At 35.4% G+C, this 24,983-nt stretch overlaps 2 protein-coding genes and 2 long non-coding RNA genes across 6 annotated transcripts; 2 read left to right on the top strand and 2 right to left on the bottom strand.

Moving 5' to 3' along the window:
- Positions 1-7,479: 7,479 nt before the first annotated feature.
- LOC113301606 lies at positions 7,480-8,393 on the bottom strand. Its single transcript, XR_003336387.1, has 2 exons — positions 7,822-8,393; positions 7,480-7,723 (listed from the first exon to the last, which is right to left on the bottom strand). It is a non-coding gene; the product is annotated as an uncharacterized LOC113301606 (long non-coding RNA).
- Positions 8,394-10,574: 2,181 nt separating this feature from the next.
- Positions 10,575-11,911, top strand: LOC113306326. Its single transcript, XM_026555277.1, has 2 exons — positions 10,575-11,152; positions 11,524-11,911. The coding sequence occupies exons 1-2, from the start codon at positions 10,575-10,577 to the stop codon at positions 11,909-11,911; spliced, it is 966 nt and encodes a 321-aa protein (XP_026411062.1).
- Positions 11,912-12,066: 155 nt separating this feature from the next.
- Positions 12,067-13,841, bottom strand: LOC113301404. Its single transcript, XM_026550187.1, has 3 exons — positions 13,817-13,841; positions 12,759-13,055; positions 12,067-12,679 (listed from the first exon to the last, which is right to left on the bottom strand). Exons 2-3 carry the CDS (start codon positions 13,041-13,043, stop codon positions 12,080-12,082), a joined length of 885 nt encoding a protein of 294 aa, XP_026405972.1. The 5' UTR covers positions 13,044-13,055; positions 13,817-13,841; the 3' UTR covers positions 12,067-12,079.
- A 7,935-nt stretch (positions 13,842-21,776) lies between these two features.
- LOC113301143 lies at positions 21,777-23,861 on the top strand. 3 transcript variants are annotated; one of them, XR_003336048.1, is made up of 4 exons: positions 21,777-21,941; positions 22,029-22,384; positions 23,021-23,089; positions 23,285-23,861. It is a non-coding gene; the product is annotated as an uncharacterized LOC113301143 (long non-coding RNA). The 3 variants fall into 3 exon arrangements; XR_003336046.1 differs by having other exon boundaries at positions 23,183-23,861; XR_003336047.1 differs by lacking the exons at positions 23,021-23,089; positions 23,285-23,861 and having other exon boundaries at positions 22,029-22,477.
- The last annotated feature ends 1,122 nt before the right edge of the window (positions 23,862-24,983 follow it).

Below are 24,983 nucleotides of genomic sequence, written 5' to 3'. Positions count from 1 at the left end.
GAAGACTTGAAGATGTGAAGAAGCAAGGATCTACAACGACAACAATCATCGTTCCACTTGAGGTTAGTGATATTTGACTTGAACTATTTCATTCTTTAACGTATCTTTCAAGTCGTGCATATTGAAAACATAATTGCGAAGCATATTTGAACTCTAGATAGACATAGTATTAAGGAATACAATACGAGGTCTATTGCTTAACCATTAAACTTTAAGATATCACCATAATCATTTGAATGCTATTGTGATTATGTATGGGTATGAGGTGAGGATTTCATCCTAGGGAACAATGTTTACATGTGTTCTAAGGAAGTAAGTTCATAAACTTGTTTGTGAACCGAAAAGGAGATTGCCAGGTGTTATTGGTTTTGTTATTCATTACATATATTATGAACAACCAATATGTGTGATTGAGTATAACCGCTAACAACTTGTTTGTGTTCTTGGTAGAACTATTCACAAAGGCCTGACTTATGTATTGGTATGACTTTTATTAGTGAAACCGATCTTAAGAAATCACCTGAGATGGTATGATCGGGTTTGTGTTATGTCTTACCAAATTTGGGATCCTACTAAGAGGTGCAGTACATCACAAAGGGGAACTGATCCTTGTATGAGGTGCAGCAAGGTTTATAGAAGAAAGGGGAACCGATCCTATGGACATGTGCAACACATATAAGTTAGATACCATATATATGTGGAGAACCGATCCTAGTACCTAGTCAACCGAATTTTGGAAATCTAGTGTGACTATGCACAATACTCACATGGAGGTAGAACCGAAACTTGTTTTGGTCGACCCGTTAAACCCATGATTGTGATTGAATGTTTTTTTGATCAATCACGTAGTTCTTGAAAGTCAGATGAACCAATTCTAAACTTGTTTGGAAGTGTGGAAAATCGGTTTCAAGGTTGTAAGTGTGAAAGAGAACTTACAAAGTAAGGATGTCAACATACTTTGAACACGTGGTGTGAATGTTTATTTCTTTAATTGTTCAAAGTTATTCCTTAATAGCTAAAGGAAGAAAATCCAAGGATCGAAACATAAGTAAGTTAAGAATATTTTAATTAAGGTTATTATTTCATTTTGTAGGGAAATATAAGAATTAGTAATGTGCATTTACTAATTAGATTTTCCGAGAGATTTCGATCATTATTTTTGGACAGAGCATTTCCAGGAATTATGAAAACCGAATTTGAGCTTTGATGAATATCTTGAGAATATTTTCGGTTTTGGAAACTCCTTGGTGTCCAAACTTCCTTGTCTATAAATACTTGAAGTTTGCCTTTCTGGCAAACTAATCCTTCTAACAACAGACTTCCTCTTTTGTTGTTGTTACTGGTGTAGCCGCCTATTCGAAGAGAAGAGTAACCTAATTAGGCGAAATCTCTTACGGCCGCTCAGTTTAAAGTCTTCTTTGGGATTGAGAATCTCTAGCCTGTACCGTTGGTGGGAAACTAGATAATTACGGTTTATCTTTTGTTTTCGATTGATGGTTGAAATATGATTGCACCTAGTTTTTTTATGCTTGAACATATTCTCTTCTAATATAAGATTCACTCAAACTAGTTCAGAGTTTTGACGGGGATCTTTAGACTGTTGTTAGTTCTAAGGACGATCTTGTGATAATCCACTGTTAACAGACTCCGTTTTGTGCGTGATTGATCACAATAGATTCAAGTGATTGTGCGCAGGTTTTTATTGAAGATTTGAAGATACTGAAGATCTGACTTGGGTTTATAATCTTTGGTCTGCATAATACTTGTTTTGGTATTTGAGGATCCAATTAATAATCGGTTTATCCTTGTGGTAAATTGGATTGATTAATTGAGTAGATCGGCATCAACACAATTCTTTGGATTAAGAGTGTTGTTGGCTTAATCTTAAACGATTACTTCATTAATTGAACATAAGATAGATATAAGGACCTGACAAAGGAGTTTATGTTAAGATAAACGGAAGATCCTTTGTCCGACTCATATCACTTGGTTGAATAGAGTTGACACCAAACAGATTTGTTGTTCCTTTACTTTCTGGAATACGAACCAAAGGAATTTTTCCAAGTACGTGACTTATTTATAAGTTGGAGGCGTGGGAATACAGACGGAACTAGGTGAACTATAGGTTTAGTTGCTTGGTCTCAACTATACGAAGTTATCTGTAATTTTTTGTAGCGGCTTAATCTTGAGAGTATTCAATTTTGGACAAGGTCCCGGGGTTTTTCTGCATTTGCGGTTTCCTAGTTAACAAAATCTTGTTGTGTCATTTACTTTATATTTCCGCATTATAATTGTTTTATTATAACTAAAGTAAATTACACAAACGTTAATTCCTATTTACTTGATAAGCAATCCTATTGTGTTTGGTTAAGTACGAACCTTTCTATCAAGTAAACATACTTCATTGTTGTATTGTCTCGATCTCGTATACATAGACGATCACACGAAGTGTGAACCGATTAGTTGTATTGTCTCGACTCAGTCCATAGACACTCACTTTCGGAGAAAGGACTTATAGGTAGGAAAAGTTTTAGCTTGTGGTATATTTGGGTACCCTCACCTTTTCACCAATGTTCTTTGGAACGTTCACATTCCCTACTACCACAACGGGAGCATCATATCCATTAACTACATAAACCCATCATTGAAAATCACGCGCTTGAAGAAAGGCACGCATAGCAATTTTCCACCACAAGTAATTAGAGTCATCGAAGACTGGTGGTACGTTTATTGAGATAACACCTTTGTCTATATCAAATCGCTACAAACACATACTTATTAGGTCATTAATGTGTTTTCCTGCTCTGATACCAATTGAAAATGCGGGGGTCTAACAACACAAACCCAACAATTCGTTTGGCAATCTGAGAGGACTTACTCTAATACACTTTCTAGAGAATCAACTAGACAGTCAGACTCAATCTAGATTAAAGTATATCAAAGAGTATAATATCTCTAACTCTTAATTCAATCCGCAATCAGCAAATAGAATCTGCGAGCCTGATTGAATATAAGAGGAGTTACTTGAACGGTACCAAAGACCAATGTTCAAGCGTCAATCAATGTAAATCAACAACCAAAGATTAGATATTTTAATTGATTGATCTTAACGCACAACCTGTGATATTTCAATTATATAACAAAATATAATGCGGAAAATAAATAACACAGACACCAGAATTTTGTTAACGAGGAAACCGCAAATGCAGAAAAACCCCGGGACCTAGTCCAGATTGAACACCACACTGTATTAAGACGCTACAGACACTAGCCTACTACCAATTAACTTCGGAATGTACTGTAGTTGAACCCTAATCAATCTCACACTGATTCAAGGTACAGTTGCGCTCCTTACGTCTTTGATCCCAACTGGATACTTCGCACTTGATTTCCTTAGCTGATCTCACCCACAACTAAGAGTTGCTATGACCCAAAGTGGAAGACTTGATAGACAAATCTGTCTCACACAGAAAAGTCTATAGGATTGAATAAATATGTCTACCACAGAAATACCCAAGAGTTTTTTTGTTCCGTCTTTTGATAAAACAAGGTGAACAGGAACCAATTGATAAACCGGACTTATATTCCCGAAGAACAGCCTAGTATTATCAATCACCACACAATAAACTTAATAGACTAGCGAAACAAGTTAGCGTGGAATAACAAACGATGAGACGAAGTTTGTTTGTGATTACTTTTCTATCTTGCCTATATGAGATATAAAATCTCGAGTCAATTATTTCAATTGTACTCAACACGATAGAAACAACAAGATCAGATCACGCAACTACAAAGATAATAGTGGGGTCTGGCTTCACAATCCCAATGAAGTTTTCAAGTCGTTAACCTACAGGATCTCGAGAAGAAACCTAAGGTTAAAGGAGAATCGACTCTAGTTATGCAACTAGTAACACACAGGAGGTGTGGGGATTAGATTTCCCAATTGTTAGAGTTCTCCTTTATATAGTTTTCAAATCAGGGTTTGCAATCCAAGTTACCTTGGTAACAAAGCATTCAATAATCACCGTTAGATGAAAAACCTGATTCAACCAAGCTAATATCTTTCAACCTTTAGATCGAACTTAGCTTGTGACACAAAAATGAAATGTACCCTCATTTAGGTTTATGTAACCGTACCTAAACATGTACACCATGTTGTTTCACAAATAGTTAACCGAGGTTAGACATATGATTACTCTCATATCAACCTTATTCATCTTAACCATAACTAGTTCAAATGACTCAAATGAAACTATTTAAAGAGTTGTTCAATTTCTTAGAAAATATAATTGAAATCAAATCAGTTTGATTCACTTGAATCAATCATGAACATTATAGCGACGGTTTGTAAAGATTGCATTCCTTATGATTTAAATGTTTAAATACATGAATTGACCGACTTGACAAAGTAACCAGCTTAAGTATGTGTACGGGTATGCGTACTTAAGCAACCGGTTTGTTAAGTTTCCAAACTCGTTAGAAATTTTCGGTTCAAAAACTTCCGCCATTATGCGTACGGGTACGCGTACTTAAGGTGACTAGTTAAGAGTTTTGCCAAAACCAAACTCAGCAGAAATTCGCGGTTCGAGAAATTCCGCCAGTATGCGCACGGGTACGCATACTTAACCTGTCTCCTTCACCAATTCCGTATACACACATATGCATACTCTTGGCTTTCGGTTTATGGACTTATACACTAATGTGCGAACATATTATATATACTTATATCCAAAGATGGTTACATCCTCAACTCTTTATTTCAATCATTGAAACATTCTTCTATAATGTCAATAGACGTTTTTCACACACTATTAGCATCAAAGCAATTTTCAAGATATTGAAATAATCATTATTGAAAACTTCCAAGTCTTACACCAAATGATTGTATCACACAAACCATGTAAGATGTTACTCGTCAATTTTCTCAGATATAAGATGAACTTGGTCGAAGCGAAAGCTTACCAACACATATTTCGAGAAATATGTAAGCGAGATATACTCAGCTCGAAATCTCAAATGTGTATAGAGAAAACTATATCGTAACACGACTTATGTATCAATATAGGAGATAGTAGAAATAGACTTTCCAAGTGATAGATAAGTTCAAGTCTCCACATACCTTTTGTCGAAGAAGTTCCACAAGCTCCCCTTAGTAGTTCTTCGTCTTCAAGAGATGAACGTCGAGAGATTTAATCTCAACTACACTATCTATGTCCTAGTTCGAGACATCTACAAATAGGCTAGAAATCAAGACTTATAGTTTTGATCACTAACATTGACAAACATGCCTGAGATAGCAATGCATGCGAGTTCGACCGAGCAATTCTCTAACAAACTCTACAATTAGGCTTCATCAGCGTTAACTGATTCCATACGAATGATATCTCAGAGTGAAAGTCAGAGATTGACCGATCATTTGTTGTTTATAGATCGGATATCTTGGTCAAGTTTGTAACGTTGAGAAAAGTTGATTTGAGTGTACCTTTTTCGAAAGAAAGTCTCATGTTTTTTTGGCAGTTTCAAAACTGGTGGATTGCATGCTTATGAAAGTAATCGCTGTGTATCTTGTGATTATTGATTTCCCAGTCCTCGATGCTTTCTCCTGCAGATTATTTGTCTTTAAGATGTATTTGGGTTTTTGTATTTACCATCAATATATTCCACCTACCTTTTCCGTTGAGAAAACTACTCATAAGGAAAGATCAATGATTATAGTTGGTTACATCGAATCTTACCGTAATAGGTTGCTAATCTTCACGCGACATGTTGAAGGAGAAAGAAAATATATCTTATGTTAGCATTTATGGTGTGAAAAGTGAGGTAGAAAATGAAAGAACATGGAAGAGAGGTTGATGATGCTTGTTACCTTATTAAGACTATGTTGCAGCCGGTAGAGGGGTTGCCAGATCTTGCCAGGTTCTGAGGCCATGGCAGTTGTATATTCTGGATTTAAGGTTATGTTATTGATATCAAAAGAGTTACAATACAATCTGTTCTTATACACATGAACAGAGAGATAAAAGAAAACATGATATTACAGAGGATATGAAAAAGTAACAGAATTTACATGCCTAAGGAAATAAAATATACATCCATCTTTGTCATCCGAAACGGAGGGTGTAGACATAGACTCAAGAGGTCCCAAGGATGTCTACATGATCGCCGTGGGCCCACCTTTCCGTGTGACCGATCGGCCTAGGCAGACTATGGCCCGGCGCCTCGAAACGCGCGCCAAAAGGTGGCATGCCACACGGCCTATATTATCACAAAAGAATAAGACAATAAATATTAACAAATTCGATTTCTAAATGATTTACTCCCTCCGTCCCTATTATATCGGCGGATTTAGCAAAATCTCTTAGATTAAGAAATTATCTTGATTTCTTAAATATGCATCTACTTTCCTGTTTTAACGTTTGTCTCGTTCCTAATACAATTATCAATGCACAATAAATAAGGGCATATATAAAAAAAACTCATCTTGGAATTGTTATTCCGCCTATCTAGCGGGACTACAAAAATTGAAAACTCCGCCTATATCTTGGGGACGGAGGGAGTACAAACTTCAAAAGTTAGTACACATCAAAAATATATTTTTAGTTAATTCTCTTGCTAATTCTCGGCATACATTTCAGACAAGCAGAAGTGAGTTGGAAATTGGTCGTTTAAGTTATAGTTTGTACTTATTGTTTGAACTGTTGGCATGCATATTAGAAATGCATTTTAAAGATTTGATGGAATGTATAATGGGTTTATAGCACGAGTAAGAGATTGGTGACACTCCAAAATCAATTCAATGTTATGTGCCTCGAAATGGTGGGATTAGCAATTACACAAATACAACCATTTTTTCTTCATAATTCCTAAAATACACTCAGTTTCACTTTTCCATCCCGTTTTTTCAATAAAACGCTTAACTGTTATTAAGTATCCGACTCGGATAGAATTGACTGAGTTGGCTAGGCTTTCAAATGTCCAAAATATTCCTGATTGTTTCAAATCACCGAGCCTTTATCAGCCACTGTCATGGTACCTTGTTCTCAGTTGGAAACTGTCTGCAGCTTAGAACCATGGCCATAATCGATGCATTGTTTCTAATCACGAAGCATTTATCTTCCCCTTCCACAACAACTTTAATATGTTAAGCATAATAGGCCCAAATATTAGGTTTCAGGTCTATCAAGTATATCCCAAATTCAGATTTGGTGCCAATTGCAAATCTTCCTACTTTACAAGATGTTTTACAAGTTACCTCTAAAAATTGTTCCAGTTGATGAAATTGAAATCAATTTGGAAGATATAGACACCCGTTAATAAATAAAAATAAAAATCATGGTTGGAATTTATAAATTCACCTAATAAAAAGCCAGTTAAACCCAAGTTTCGACAGGATGGATTACGCTTGCAAATTTCAACAACAAAATACTGATTAACTGAATCATATTCATTAAGAGAAGATTTGGAAACAAAACCCATTCATTCATTAATTTGAACTTTTGACATTAAGAACAGATATGGGAAAACCCCTAAATTTCATCATGCGGAACCCTAGCTTTACAATTACAAACCAGAACAAGTCAATTGATTCAATTGAAGCTAATAATCCGATGTAAATTACAGCAAACCCATGCTCTAATTTCATACAGAAAAAACCCTAAATTGGTACAAAAAAATAAAAAACTAAAATTTCTCTTTGAACCTCAAATTCATTCCAGAAGGTAATCTAGCAAGAAATGTTAATGAAAGAAGTATTAAATATGGTAATGTACACTATCGATTGATAGGATTCACTTTAATCAGTTGAATGAAAATGATAATTACCTATAGAACAGTTCCCAAACTGAAGAACAAAATGAAAGACTTCTTCTTAGATTCACACATGAACTTCAATTCTTCATTACTGTCTTTGTGATGTCTTCTATTCTTTTTAGATTCTTCTGCTTAATTAAATCAGTAATTCTTCATTATTCCCGATTGAGAGAGATGGATTGAAAAGAGATGAAAGAAACGAAAACTCGATTTTCTCATTCCATTTGTTCTAATACGAATGGCACATCAGTAATTTTACGATTTGTAATGAGCATTAACTGTTGATCAGCTTCAATAGATGTACGGTTATATATGGACTAAATCGAGATGGTGAGCCTTAACGTTGTTTTTGGATGGAGCAATTATCAAAATAACGGATGTACTTTTATAATTACTAATCCTACATGGTGTCTTTTATCAATTGTCCTTTCAGAAACCATAGCTTGTGAACACATCAAACATAAGATATATGATTTCTGGAAGAAGGTGAATGGGGATAAGTATTCTCGATCTATTTTCCCACGACAGTTCATTAATTATGTACAGAACTGCGTTCCCAGCTGTCACTGTGTCTATCATTTCGAAGATGGAGCTAATGCATGCACCTGAGATGAAAAATTGAGTGATATCATTGATTGCTAAGAGCAACCACAGCCATGAGACGGACCAAATACCAAAAGTAAGACCAAAAATCAAAAAAATTTGGTATTCTGGGTGTTCAAGCGCAGTGGTAGAACACCAAATTTGGTGAAGCGTAACTTATACACACGCCCGATGTCAGACGGAAATTATATTCACGTTTGTTGATTAGGCGGCTTTATATTATGCGTTTGAGTGAAACGTAGGTATAATGCGCGTTTGATTGAGGCGTAGGTATAATTAACGCCGGATATGGGACGGGGATGGAAAGTGCGTCTACAGGGACGGGGATTAAAAGTGCGTCCCATTCATACGGAGATATAAAGTGCGTATGTTTCGGACGTTAATGGCTTATGCGTCTGGGTGAGACGTTTATACAAGATGCGTTTGATTGGGGAGTTTATAGAAGTAGCGTCTGAATGGGGCGTGCATTGAAAAAGCGTCTGTGTGGGGCGTGCATGAAAGAGGCGTCTGGTTGGGACGTTTTTAATAAGTGCGTCTTAACCAGACGTTGTTAATAAGTGCGTCTAGTTGGGACGTTGTTAATAAATGCGTTTCGATGGGGCGTGCACAGAAATAGCGTTTGTGTGGGGCGCTTTTAGGAAAGACCGTCTGAATATATACTTCTTTTATCCTCTTCTCCTCCTCTTTTTACATAACCTACGTTTTTACAGAAGAAAAAAAAACGACGAAACCTAAGTAAAAATCTAGGGCAATACCTAAATCTCATGTGACGGCCATTTGATTGGGTGCGGAGAAACGAGTTCTTGTGAAAGAAACGACTAATCTTATTCGTTAATCGGGTGCGGGCAAATTTGATTGAAGATTAAAGGTATGGTTTGTTTTGGGGTAATCTGTTTTTGGTTGGATAATTTGATTCAAGATTAAAGTTACGATTAATTAGGCTGTGTTTGGGTGGAATCGGTGGATTGCATGTTGATTTCATTAAGAATACCGTGAGGTTACTGTTTGTTTGATTATGTACTGTTTATTTGATTACTGTTTGTTTGATTACTGTTTGTTTGATTAGTTTGTTTGTTTGATTAGTTATATACTTCCGCATCATCATCTAATAGCGAAATAACACACTGTAACATGATTGATAGAATACAATAATTCTAATTTATCACCTGTAGTAGTTCACTCAAATTCATTAAACATGTATTGTTGTTGCTCACACAAGGGGAGATACAAAATTTTAAACAGTTCTGTGATATAGACGGTGTATGTAGTGAGATTCAAACTCGTTTAATGTAATTTTCGTATTTATTTACTTTAAAAAATTTTGATCTTCTATACTGTAAGTAAATAAAAAATAATCTTTACTGTAAATTTTTTTGATCTTCTATACTATAAATTTTGATCTTCTATAATATAGAATAGAACTTCTTATGGATGCTGTAAACTCAGAAAAAACAATTACTAACTTGTATTTATATCGTGCTCAGATGTTGAGCAGAATAACGTCGAGATTTGCACAAGGAAAAAAGATGAATAATAAGAAACGCAAAGGTAAAGGTCCAATGGAGCCTGAAATAGACCCTAATGTTGGAGATTTGGAAGTTCCAGATACCGGGTTCGATGAAGATAGCGAAGATGAAACAACACCGTCCGTGGTATCCCTAGATAACTACAATTGCCTGGAAGATAGTGACAAACACGCTTCTACAGATATTACATATTCAAGCGATCCAAAATTCAGGTACCAACATCGTGGTTCACTCTTTTCGGTCATTGTTTATTATAAGGAGATAACAAAACATAGTCCAAAAATTAAATACATTATCGACAAGGCAGGATGGGGACGTTTATTAGCCATGGAAATAGGAGAAGCATCACACCCAGTGATTGATTATCTTGTTGAACGTTGGTGGGATACAACGCATACTTTTCACTTCCCTTTTGGTGAAATGGGATTCACGCCGCTTGATTGGGTAGTGTTGACATGATTGAGTATTGGAATTGCAGTGTCAATTCTTTTCACTCGCATTTTCAATCTGCAATGCCATAAGTGTCTATCATGTGTCTATAAAACCAATACTACATATCTCGGTGAATACAAACCAACACTGCAAATATTCTTCTTCTTCGAACTCTCCCAATCACTTCTCAAACTATACATTCCAATGGAATACTGTGACAATAACGCTGAATCTTCTTCTTCGTCGGACTCCGAATTTTCTTCTACTTCTTCTTCTGCGATCTCTGATAACAGCTTTTACTCATCAGATGAAGATGCGGTTGCATTGAGCCGAAATAATCTAGCAGTTAGTTTGGGAACTGCCATTACAAGTATGACATGGTCTCATACTCGTATAAAAATACCAAGAAATCGTGAAGCCGGAGATATACTTCTCTGGAATGACTACTTTTCTGACAACCCCACCTACCCAGCTAACATATTTCGTAGGAGATTCAGAATGCGGCGAGAATTGTTCAACCGAATATTGGCAGATGTGGTGTCTAGAAATCCTTATTTTGCTCAAAAAAGAGATGCTTGTGGCATTCTTGGATTATCCCCTCATCAGAAAGTAACTGCAGCAATCCGAATGTTAGCTTATGGATGTGCAGCAGATGCAATAGATGAGTATTTACGCATTGGAGAAACCACCGTTTTAGAAGCAACCCGTCGGTTTTGCAAGACGATTGTGGTATTATATGGGAAAGAATATTTACGCTCACCAACTGCGGGTGATGTTGAACTGTTGCTGAAAGAAAACAAAGACAGGGGATTTCCTGGGATGCTGGGGAGCGTGGATTGTATGCATTGGAAATGGGATAGATGTCCGTCAGCAGAATCAGGAGTATACACCGCGTATAAAGGGAGTGAAAGTATTGTGCTAGAGGCAGTGGTGTCACATGATCTCTGGTTTTGGCATGCGTTTTTTGGTATGCCCGGCTCCTGCAATGATATTAATGTAATGAATCGTTCTTATATTTTTCGAAAACTTATCAACGGGAAAACACCACCGGTGAACTTTGAAGTAAACGGGCATGCATATGATATGGGATATTATCTCGGTGATGGCATTTATCCACAGATTGCTACTATTGTGATGGCCATTAAACAACCAGATACACCGAAAAATATAAATTTTCATCGATGCAAGAGGGAGCACGGAAAGATGTAGAGCGTGGATTTGGTGTACTGCAACAACAATTTGCCATTGTCAAACAACCTGCACGAATGTGGAACCCGGATGTGCTTGCCTATATAATGAAAACGGTTATTATTTTACATAATATGATAGTGGAGGATGAGCGTCTTCCCGGTGATTGGCCACATGAATATGACTCACGTAGCAGGTCGGCACCGGTGAATATATCGAGGGTAGGTACTGAGGAACTTTCCAGAATGAGAGCTGCACATCGGCGTCATGCTATACACAATAAAGAAACACATTTTCGCTTGCGTCAAGATTTAATCGAACACATATGGTCAAATTTTGGAGATAATTATTAAGTTGGGATGGAAATATGTTGTATCGTATTTCTTCATCGGAAAATATGTTGTAACGTTGCTTACTAATGTACTATTTATCATATAAAAATTAAAATTCACTAAAATTGACTAAAACTCACTAATTTTTTTTAATGATAAATATTAAGGTTCAACTAATTCGGTCATGCTTTAAGATTGGTTTCTTTTGCGTTGTAGTATTTCCATCTTTCGAAGTTCGAAGTACTCTCTTGTTACAGTGTCCAATGTAGAGACATCCTTCAACATTATGGCCAAGTCATCGTCCGCTTCTTTCTTTAAATCGAGTTTTTCTTGCCTAGCTTGTTTCGCCGCAAACTTTGCCGCAGACTTAGCTTGTATTGCTTCAAACTCAGCTTGTCTCTGTCCCATCTTCATTAGTGATTGTGCTTTGTAATGTTCATTGAAACTTTGCTGCTCCTTAATTATATCCTCTAGCATTTCCTCCTGGGCATTGGATTTTGCTCTCCCTGTTTTCTTTAGTTGTTTCGATGCTTTCTTCCCCAACTGACGCTTACGTGTGTTCTCTATATCTCCAATATCTAGATCATCACTGGACTCGCCTGGAATTGTTTCCTCAATATCAGCGTTTTCCTCACCACTCTGAGAATCTTCCATTTCTTGGCCTGAATCAAACACAAACGTCGACCGTCCTGAATATTTGATACTATCTTTTAGAATTTCGTAGCACTCTTCGTGCTTAAATTTTTGGTTACCATTACTTTCTTTGAATCGCTTTCTTATCTCTTCAACCTGTTATTATTTTCAATACTCATCAGTTCCAATTACATGTATATAATTATTAAGGGTGCAAAAATTGACGATTACTTACCCTCGAGACTTCATTCCATCCGCTATGATATTCACCATCAACTTCCAACACTTTTGCAGAATAAAGTGAAACCTGTCTACTGATTCCCTGAAATCGACTCTGGATAGAAGTCCAAGTACGTTTTGGTTTACAAGGCAGGGCTTCTTCCAACTTATCTTTGATCCGACTCCATAATACTCTTTCTGGTTGATCGGTTCCGGTAGCAGAATCTTGAGATATGGCTAAATGGATTCTACATATCATTGTATCTTCTTCTGTTGTAAAATTGGGACCTCGTGGTGCCATATTTCTATATTTCTTGAAATAGAAATTATAAATGATAAGATTATGCAGAAATAAGTTTGTCAAATGCTATATATAGATATACGAAAGAGCCGTTGCAATCTATCAAACGGTCGGAAAATCAGAAAACCAAAATCAGAATTCCAAAATATAACCGTTGGCGCACGTAATACATGCGCCTGGTAACGGACGCTCGTAATACATGCGCTCCGAACAAACGCTCATAATACGAGCGTCCGTCCCAGACGCTCGTAAAACATGCGCCCACTCCAGACGGTCCTAATATATGCGCCCATCCCAGACGCTTCTAAAACATGCGCCCACTCCATACGGTCGTAATATATGCTCCTCACTCATACGCCCATAAAACATGCGTCTCACTCATACGCCCATAAAACATGCGTCTCACACAGACGTTAATAATACGTCCGTCTCCCGCATACGGTCATAATACATGCGCCCGGAGCAGGCGCTTTTAGTAACTGCGTCCAAACCAGGCGTTTTTAATAACTGCGTCTGCTATGGGGCGTAGGTTTTATCTACGTATGGCCCGGCGGTGTTTATAATAACGCCTAACTCAAACGCTCTATATACATCCGCCCCATTATCATACGTTATTTATACGTACGCCCGATGTGGAGCGTCCACTATACTTCCGTCTGAAATCATACGCCCACTATACTTCCGTCCCACTATTAATCATTTTAGTCTGGGTTGGCGACCACATTTGGTCGCAAACCCTAATTAACTGGACTAAATATGGTTTTAGTCAGTACCACTGCGGCTGAATTTGGGACCAAATTTGGGTATAGTCCCCAAATTTGGTCATGACTGTGGTTGCTCTAAGCCCTTCAATTATAATGCCCTTCAATTAAGGGGCATTATAATCCTTAGCGATGTGTCTAATAAACAATACCCAGGCATGCATATGAAATATAAGTGGGGATGTAAATGGGCCAACACCTTCTAAAAATTCGCGAAAATTCGCGATGGTGAATGTGTCTAATAAACAATATCCAAGCATGCATATGAAAGATAGAGTGGGAATGTAAATGGCCCAATACCTTCTAAAAGAACCAATTTTTAGGGACCATGGTTTTTTTGGACCATGGTCTTATTAGGCCAATCTTCCTATATTTATAAGGGGTGTCCTAAAATTAGGTAAATACATATTTACCCTTTACTTTAATTTTAAATTAAAACTAACTTAATAACTATATAAATCTAATCATATACATATAATCTAAATGCATCTATTATCAAAATCAAAAACAAAAATAGGAAGAAAATCGAAAATTTTTAGTTTTGAAAATAAATAAATTATTCTCTTCTTCTTCTCTCTTTCCTTGATGTTCCTCGTTCGATTGAAAATTATTCTTTTCTCATGTTCTTCTCTTCTTCCCCATTACTTTTAATTGGATAGATATCATCAAAATAGGGTTCATATGGAAATTACACTTTGTTCGGTTAGGACGCGTTTCACAAAAATCCTAGTTTCTTAACCGAACTTCCTCAAAGGAAGAACACGAAGAATAGTGTGGTTCAACAGGATTTAAAATTAGGTTACCGAACTGCGAGTTGGGTTGGTTCTCAAAAATTTCTAAAACTATCTAGTAACCGAAGTCTACCCATATTACAAAAAGAAAAAAAATCCAATGTAACCGAACTGTGTTATTTTTCCCACTATGTTGAGTTATGATTTAACCGAACTTGTCCATTATGTTCGGTTTGTTCGCAATTTTTTTTGACAAACCGAACTCTTCACTAATTGCATACATGTGGAGTTCGGTTAGATATGTTGTTACGTTAAAGTTTGTGAACCAACCGAACATGACTCTGTAAATCCTATAAAAAAGTTCGGTAACATGTTTGTTAACCGAACGACTAAAAACCTCCATTAAAGAGCGAGTTCGGTAACCTGCGTATTTGGAAAAATTAACCGAACTACACTTTCAGATGAGTTCGGTAACCTGTTCTTCACATAAGGTAACCGAACAAGTCCAAATCTACTCCAAAAATTTGCATTTTTTTGAAAATTTGGAGCAATTCAACCAACATTATCTAAGTTTGAAGCATACCTGGGTACCCAAATACGCTTCCTCCGATTGTGGTTGGTAAAATCCATCGTTTTTCATGTTTTCCTTCTTCATCTTCTTTAACTTTACTCTCTCAATAATTCTACTTCTTTTAAAAAAAAACCATCTGATTTTTTAATGTCACTGATTATCTTTAACTTAATCATTATACTAACTATTATTAACACTAACTAATCATTATCCAAAATTAATTAGAAGGGTAATTTAGGTATTAATATAATTATCTAGATAATGGATGACCTAGATTACTTCTAATGTCTTACCCAAAATAAAACAATGGTCCCCACAAAAAAACCATGGTCCCCAAAAAATCGTTCGTTTTAGGGACCATAGTTTTTTTGGGGGGACCATGGTCTTATTAGGCCAACCTCCCTATACTTATAAGGGTTGTCCTAAAATTAAGTAAATACACATTTACTCTTTACTTTAATTTAAATCAAAACTAACTTAATAACTATATAAATTTAATCATATGTATCTAATCTAAATGAATCTATTAACCAAAATCAAAATCAAAATAAAAAACAAAAAACAAGGGGAATCGAAATTTTTTAGTTTTGAAAAAAAAAATCTCTTCTTCTTCTCTCTTTCTTTGACGTTCCTCGTTCGATTGAAAAACGAGTATTAACCATCAAAATGAGTTGAAAATGGAAGTTGCAGAGAAAAGTTCAGTTAGGAATTATGTGAAAAACTTTGTCGAAATAACCGAACCTAATGGAAATGATGAACATGAAGAACAGTTTGGCTATTTCGCAAAAATAATTGCTAACCGAACCTTAGTTCGGTTAAGTCGCAAAAAATATTTCCCAACCGAAGCTTAATAGTTCGGTAAGTTGCAAAAAAACATTTCCTAACCGAACCCTAAGTTCAGTTATTTGCAATAACCATTTCCCAACCGAACTTTAGTTCGGTCATTTCGCAAAATATTTCCTAACAGAACATCAGTTCGTTTAAGTTGCAAAAAATACTTCCTAACCGAACCCTAATAGTTCGGTTACGTCGCAAAAAATATTTCCCAACCAAACCTTAAGTTCGGTTAGTTGCAAAAAAAATTTCCCAACTGAACCCTAAGTTCGATTAGTTGCAAAAACTATTTCCCAACCGAACTTTAGTTCGGTCATTTCGCAAATCACAAAAAACATTTCCCAACCGAACTAGTTAATTATGTTAAGGGGTAATTTTAGTTAATCTAACGATACAACTATCTTTTATTTGATTATTTAGTTTAATTCTTTTTTTTTTGATTTAATCTTGCACTAATCACTAATTATGTTAACCTAATGATACAACTAATCATTACACTAACTTAATGAAAACGGGTAATTTTGATATTAACATAAATATTTAGATAAGGGGTGACCTAGATTTACTTCTAATGTCTTACCCAAAATAAAACAATGGTCCCCCACAAAAAAAGAATGGTCCCCAAAAAACCATTCTTCTAAAAACTCGGGATGGTGAAAAGTGGGGGCGAGCAAAAACACCCAAATTCACAGATTTTACTCAAACCAATCCGTATCTTGGCGGGTGGACACCCAATCGTTTTCTCGGCGGATTAGACGCGGGTGAATTTGTGAAACCGATCGTTTTCATGGGTTGAACGCAGGTAGAACATCACCAGTCCAATGAAAACCCAACCCCTAGAATAATGTTAGTATAATACATATATAAAAGTTATTATAGAAAATTACTAGATAAGCAAGAATACGAAGCACAGTTTGGATGGATAACTTAGTCTGTGTAAGTGGTGGTCCAGATTTGTCTAGGGAAAAGATAAATCTACGACCGTGGTTTGTTCAACTTTAATATTAGTATAAATGTTTAATTAATTGGTGTTGTCCCATTAATTGCTCATAATGAGTGGTTTATTAATTTTTTTATTTCCCTTAATTAAAAAAAAAATTTTAATATAATAAATATATATTGTTTTATTAATTTTTTATTTCCCTTAACTAATCTAATAAATGAAAATTTTATTAATAGTTAATAAATAATATATATAATAAAAATTATATCAATAAACAGTATTTGTGGTAGTGGAATAAGTTGGGGCGGTAGAGATGGTGGCGGGTGTTAGTGAGTGATGGATGCGATCGAGTGGTGCAGGAGGTAACATTTGTGTTGGTGGAAGAAATGGTGGCAATGGGTGGTTTTTATGGTGGTGGATATAGGTGAGTAGTAGTCGACGATATTAGTTATGTGTTTTTACAACATGGATAACATTGTATTGTAAAAGATGTAATCGTTTGTTTTTAGCACGATTGACTAAGACAGATACCAAAAATTTCAGGGATATTAACAGATCATATAATAAGCAGTAATCGCGACCGTTGTATCAAATAGTACCCTTGCTATCTTTAATACCTAATCATATAAATCTTTGTTTTTACAGTTAAAATAAAATCGATTAGAATATAAAAGAGAATATAGCAAGAAAAATATATAATGAAATAATTTAATTGACGACTAAAGTTTGTTCATTCTAAATTTTATACATGATGTTGGTGATTAAAATTAAAAGTACGCCCAATAGCCTACGAGAGGTGGGCGGAGCTGGTGGTGGAGAAAAGAGTGGTAGCATGTGGTTTGTTGTAGCAGATTATGTTAGTTACATTTTTCCACAAAATGAATAACTTCATAAAGTTAAAAATGTGGTTGATCTTCCCAATAATAAAATAAATTTGGTTAAAATATATGAACATTAAAAAAAATACTGGAATTTCACGTTATGTATCTACAGATAAATGGCATTATTAAGTCACAAAAAATTACTTATTATTAAGTTGTGTCGTTACGGCACAAATAATACCTTAGCTAGGTCATCTTTTTTCCCTATTTATTTGTTATGTGTTACAAAATGAAGCTTGACTAAGTTAGGCAAGATAAAGAGCGGTCTTATGGTCGGTTCGATGAATAAACGCTTTAATTGAGAAATAATACATTAGATATTTTCCTCTTCCCACCTCAAAAGTTAAAATCAAAATGGAGAAAATTGATAGGTCGAAAATAACAAACCTATCTTCCCATAAAACTGAACAATTGATTCTATCTCTCGCACACAAAATCTAATTCCCCAGTTTTGAATGAACAAAAATCAGAAATAAAAATAGGAAGGAGAGAGAGAGAAACTCCAAAAACATATTTCTTCTCAGTCTTCTATCCATGTTCTTTCAATCTTCTTCCACCTAAACATATATCTCTGACCAGTCAAATTATTCTGAGATAACAATTTTTAAGAAAACACTTTCTTTTTACATTGCATCATGTATGAATTTTAGGGGTTCAATCATCTTATTGAATTTCATTTGTTGTGTATTTAACTGAGAGTATTTCCAAAGATAGACTAATTGATTACAATAATATCATTGTTAAAAACTGAGGGGTGTTTGTAGTCTTTCATTTGCCAGATTATGAAAATTTGGCTATTGAATGACGCTAGATTTTTGGTTGCAATATATTCAGAACTTTTTGGTCTATAAATATGAGAATTTGTTAAATAACAATATTTCTTTTCTATCATGCTTAAACTTTAATGGGAATATCAGTTTGGTTTCATCTTGATAGAGACGTAGAGAAAGACTTAAAGGATTATTCTGGTTACACACTATAATTTAGCAATTGGTTGGTGTTCACAAAATCATCGTGTGTGTACACACACGCACAGATATCTAGCAAGGGTATCTGACATCGCTGAATAAGAATTAACATTAAAGTAGGTCTGTGTTCCACAGTGTTGCATATTTCCTTTTCGTAGTTACTTTGTCGAGAAGAAAATATAACAGTATATAAACTTCACTGAGTTTTTTTTTCTTTCACTTTTCAATTTGGTTACTTAAGCGTTTTAAGCACTGCAATTTTTTGTTTTTGATATTGAATTCTCTATTTACATATCTATGTGCTATATTTCAGTATTCGGTGCTCCAGGATTGTTTTCAACATTGACAGCTAAATTGACTCTTCCAATTATATCAATTTTATTGGTTCTTCAGGGTATTGAGAAGACTCGAATGGATTTAATATGGATCTAAATGGTAACAATTTTATTGGTCTTCGTAATAACCTAATGATTTTTTCATGATCAACCCATTCAGTTATTGTTACCTTTTGTTTAGTAAATCAATATGTGTCGTATAGGCCTTTCCACTATTTTGAAATGACTTTTGAATTATGTCCACCTAGGAAAACGCAAAAAACAAGAATGAAAAGTAAAGGAAAAAAAATAATGTATGACACAACTAATTACCATCAATGCCATTAAAAGATGTCTTGATCTTTAGCACGCATCCAACATAGTCCTTTCATATATATATTTCAGTCACTTGAGGTTTTTGTATGATTCTTAAGAAATATAATATCTCTTATGCATATTTCTCGTACATTACATCGAAGTATGATCATACTATTTGTTGGAGAAATGGGTTTAGAAAAGGGAATAACTCTAATCCAGGAACCATGAGTAAGCAAAGACAACAACTTCATACTCATGAGTAATGTTATATATTTTGTTGGATAAGAGAAGCAATATCTGAAATGCGAAAGGGATAGGTTCAGTTTAGGAATCAACCTTTAAGAATAAAAGAATTTTTTGTGAGCACCACATTGATTTGGTAATCCAGTAACAACATAACTAAAAAAAGGAACTTATGTGCAGGTACTGATATTTTGATTTAGCGTAAATCCATTGTAAAATGCTTTGATTTTCTTTCCCAAATTTCTACTTTGCGAAGTATCATGATGAAGTGTCTATGTTCTCCACTATTTTTATATTCATTAATAGCATCATAAAGATTTGATTACAATGCAAAAACATATATCCACAGAAAGAAAGTTACTTCCACGTAAAACTTTCCATTTTTTTTGACATATAATTGTGAATTTTAATTTCCAAAACCAATATTTTCCATATGAGAAATTATATAATTAAACAATTTGTGCGCGATCAGTTATTGATCCTTTTAGTGTATTAGATTTTTGTACTTTTGAATTGCATTTGACAATTAGTATAAATATGTAATACTAATCAATCATTAATTAATCACGATATATTCCATTGTAGTATGCATAGCGAAAAAATGTTAGGATTTTGAATTGCATTCACTTACGTTTTGAATTCCTGTTTCAATGGATTGTCTTATGGAACCATGTTTACAACATCCAATTTAGATATCAAGTCATTAGGGGTCTATAAGTGAATTTCACGGCCACTTTCTACCCCCTTTCATTTATATGGTGTTAAATTTTTGTGACCTATTATGGAAGTTCATAGGTGAGTTGAGTTACTTTTTCGACATAACATAAATGGCTTAAACTTGGTTTCAGTCAAGTATTATTGATTCAAGCGTCAGAATGCTCTGTTTTTCGGGATTCTTTTAAAAATTCAGGAGGATTTAACTAGAATTTCACTACTATCGGTAAATAATCTAAAATAACTATTTAGAATTTTATATAACGCCCGTGCCATTACAGCACGGGTTAAGATCTAGTATATATATATAGTATCCTATTGAGAAGCATTGAAGATTCTCAATGATATTCCAAAAGTATCAATTTTGGATTGATCGGAGGCTTTCATGTCAATAAATATTATAGTTTTGGTTGTTGGAAAGACATTGTGTTACTCTTACTATGTTAATTACTAATATTTTAGTAATATTTTAGTAATCTAAGTTTTCAAGCTAAGTTATCTTATTTATGTTCAACATGTATCCGTTTTCGTCTATAACTGTTTTAGATCCGCACATCTATCTGAATCCAATCTGCTTATCCGCGAGTGTCAAATCCGAAGGATAATGGATTTGACGTGTGTGAAAATTTCAAATCCGACATTTAAATGGATACCAAATCTGTATCCAACCATCTGTTGCTCATCGCCAGTGGAAAATATCTTGTGTAAATTTTATTGCATAAGTTATCTGTGGAAATGTGAAATTTCGAAAATCAGTTGCACTCCAAGGCAGGGACAGAGCCAGTCCATTGCATGGGTGTGCAATTGCAACCCTTGCCCAGCTGGCACCAAAGCCTATTTTAGGCCCAAGTAGAATTTTTATTTATTTTTATATACAAGCCTATTTTTACTTATCTGCACCCCTAATTTTTTTTTTTTTTTTTGCACCCCTAGCAAATTTTGCATCCCATCTCAAAATTCCTGGCTCCCCCCTGCTCCAAGGGATGATATAGGTGAAGCACAAAACCCATTTAATTTTGGGGATGGTGAACAGTAATTTGTGTGAATTCCAAAACTATTTGCCTACTCCGAAGGACCCCTAGTAAAGCTATGAAAAACATGCACAACAAAATCAGACATGCATGTTGAATGGTTGGTGATCACAACCAGTGATCACAAACTCCAATGAATTATTTATCTCTTGCAACAAAACAGAAAATAGCCAACCATACATGCAACAAGGAAACATATGATACAAACCATGCAATCCAGAAGACATGCATCAAACTCGTGGCATGCACGTCTTGTTTTCACCCAGTGTGTCGATTGCCCCAATGTTTATAACTCATGATTCGTCATTGTTAAAGCCCACTCTCACTTATCCCTAAGCTCAAAAAGAAACACAAAGTTCAATAAGATCTCTCTTGAAAAGAAATGACATGACCAAAGCGGAGAACAGTAGGTTTGAAAATCAGGTAAGAAATTTGTCTGCTCATTCAAACCTCACAGCACCCACCATTTCTACAAACCAATCCTACCCACATTAGTATATAATCCATGCATCCATCCAAAATCTAAGCTAGCCCGCTAGTACACTTCTTTAGTTCTCCAGCTCTCAAGATCAAAATTAACCAATATGGTGTAAGTATAGATTATGTGCACATTCTAGTACTTTGGATTTAATTTTCTATTAAAGAATTTGTGCATGTTTTTTTGGTGCTCTTGCAGTGTTATTAAAAATCAATAAGCAGGACACTAATGAAGTTAAGATCAATGGTGAGCTTGATATCTATGCTAGTGAATGAACCAGTAGTGTCTATCACGACTATATTATATCACAGTGGGCAGTTACCAAGGAACTTGAATTCGGAGAGAATAGCACGAAGCAATTTGCTCAGTGATCTTCAACGTAACTATGTTTTCCGTTTCCTCATTGGTATTTTGAGATGCGTCTGGTAGTTATATGTAATCTAGATATAGACACAGAAAGAGATATAAATAACCGATTTTTTTCAGCTTTTTTGTGTTTGCAACTGCCAGGAAGACCGGTAGCTGTAATCTTCAATGGATAAAACTTGATTAAGGTACATTTAAACCGTGTTTAACATTACCCATGATCTAAATGCGTGCGAGCGAGTAAAGCTTGGTTTAAATATTTTACGGCAAATTAGGAAAAATAAAATTGGGAGTGCTTCTGAATTGGTGTAACTGGGCCAAATGCAGCAGGGACCAGAAATCTTAAGGGTCCGGTTATTTTTGATATTAAACTGTAGAGCCAGCAACGAACCAAATCAATGTGTGTAATTTTTCGCATAAATTTTTTTTATCGTATCCTACGAATCCCATAATGGTTTGCTAATACGATCCAGGTTTTGTGTGATTAGTGAATTGTTGTTGCAAAAAACTAATCTCTAGTTTGATTTTGTCATGTGTCACTGGATTTACCGGTGGATTCAGATAAAGAAAATCCACTCGGGGGTGATATAGTTGAAGCAGAAAAACCATAAATGGGGATGGTGAATAGTATTTTCCTGCGAATTGCAGCCCACATTCTGTGGGCCAAAACTATTTGCCTACTCCCTAAGACCCTAGTAATAATGCTATGAAAAACAAGTACAATAAAAATGTTTTCACCCTGTACTGCTTCGAATCTTCCGATTGCCCCAACGTTATAACTCATAATCCATCATTGTTAAAGCCTACTCTCACTTATTCCTTAGGTCAAAAATCCAAGTTCAAGATTTCTTTCTCTGCGCCGAAGTGGAGAACAGTATAGGTTTGAAAATCAGGTAAGAAACTCATCCTTTCTAAAGCCTGGCTAGTTACCATATTCTTATCTAGTTCTCCTGGTTATCAAAGTATGCATTTTGCTTCTTGTGCAGTCAATAAGCTAGGCAACTAATGATGTTAAGATCGATTGTGAGCTCGATATCTTTGCTAGTGAATGAGCCATTGATATCTATAACGACTATACTCTATCGCAGTGGGCAGTTACCAAGGAGCTTGAATTTGGAGAGAATGGCGGGAAGCAATTTGCATGATGATCTTCAACGCAACTATCTTTTCCATTTCCTCATTGGTATTTTGAGATGCGTCTGGTAGTAATGTTAACTACTAGTCTATACAAAGAGATCGAAAAATAATCTTTTGCAGCTTTTTTGCGTTTTTACTGCCAGTAAGATCAGTAGCAGTAAAAAAAAATTTGGAAGGCAATCCATATAACTTGATTAAGGTACATGGAAACCATGTTCGCAAAAAGAAAAGAAAAAAAAAATTTCCCTTTTATTCAGTGTAGCTAGTTCCATCCAGGTAATTATACAAACCCAAAGCACCAGAAAGAACAACCAACGAGTTGATTATGTGAAATCCACATTTCCTTTGTATTTTTAGACTTTGAATTAAGTGTAATCTGATCTAAATCAAAGAGAGGTAAAAATTAACACAACATTTACTTACTTTTGAGAGGAAAAATCGTTGAGTCTTCGCCGAGATAGAAGTTCCCACGGATCAAACCCCATTACAGTTGTAGAGAGAACGGATCAAGGAGAGATCTAATCATGTAGAAAGACGACGGAAGGACAAATGAAGAAGAGGTCTTTGAGACTGTATATAGATCTTCCTTGCTAGAGCAAGTAAACCCTAAAGATGAGTCCATGAAATGAAGCCCAAATTCAGGCCCAAGGTTAGGGACTCTTATTGGGTTCAGTGAAGTGTCAACTATAGCTTTCTCACTTGGATACATCGTTAGACTAATACTTATCATTGTTGCTGTTTGAAATAGGTATAAGGTGAACAGATGTGATCAAACGCGCGCTTTGCTCGAAGGGAAAATCAATGAGTGTTGCTCACTTCAGATATTTAACTACGTTTACTTTTATTGCAATTGGAATGAATAACCTAGGAATTCATGAATTTTTACCTTTAGCCCCCTGGACATAAATTCCTGGTTCCTTCGTTGGATCCGTAGACTTTCTTAAGCCGAAAGATATGTTACGGACTTGGGATATACTAGGAACTTGGACGTGAGTAAAGCTCTTATGACAAATTCAATACGGTGGAAAATTATTCAAGAATAAAGAGAAAGAAAATTCATGATTGGACCGTGAATGAGAGACTCTATGACAAAGATGGTATAGAGAAAATTATCCAACAAAAAGAAAACACAATCTCTTGATTGTTTAAATTTCTCCATATGTTCCTCGGAAAGAATTTATCTTTGTGTGGCAACAAATTGACAACATTGCTAATTCTCTTCCAACTCGTGGTATGACAGCTGCGATTCTGCCTCTTTGTTTACCATCAAAACTACGTGGAGTTATGCATACGCTGTTCTTCCTTCCTCTCAAAGGCAACAATGTTTTCAGGATGCACAATCAACCAAGAGTTTTTGCTTTCGGCATCATAATCAAGAGCATAGAAAGCCACTAGACGACATCTAGATGATCTAGGTGCTCGCAAACAGTCGCTCTTGTTCTGGATTCCACATTGCCCTGTGTAGTGTGTAGCTGTTGGGTTCCCAACATGGAAAAGAATTTTCCTCTACCTTTTGGCGCCACATAAATCAATCGCTTCCTTGAGTAGGACCAAATCCAATGGACGATGAGTAGATGACAATCATGCGCATATAATATTACCTTGACCATGTCACGCACCATGTACATGTGAGTATCTGATGCTTTGGCC

The sequence above is a fragment of the Papaver somniferum genome, chromosome 8 (assembly GCF_003573695.1).
Source record: "Papaver somniferum cultivar HN1 chromosome 8, ASM357369v1, whole genome shotgun sequence".
Lineage (NCBI taxonomy): Eukaryota > Viridiplantae > Streptophyta > Magnoliopsida > Ranunculales > Papaveraceae > Papaver > Papaver somniferum.
Note: the sequence above shows the minus strand (reverse complement) of the source record. Positions and strands in the feature narration are given on the sequence as shown.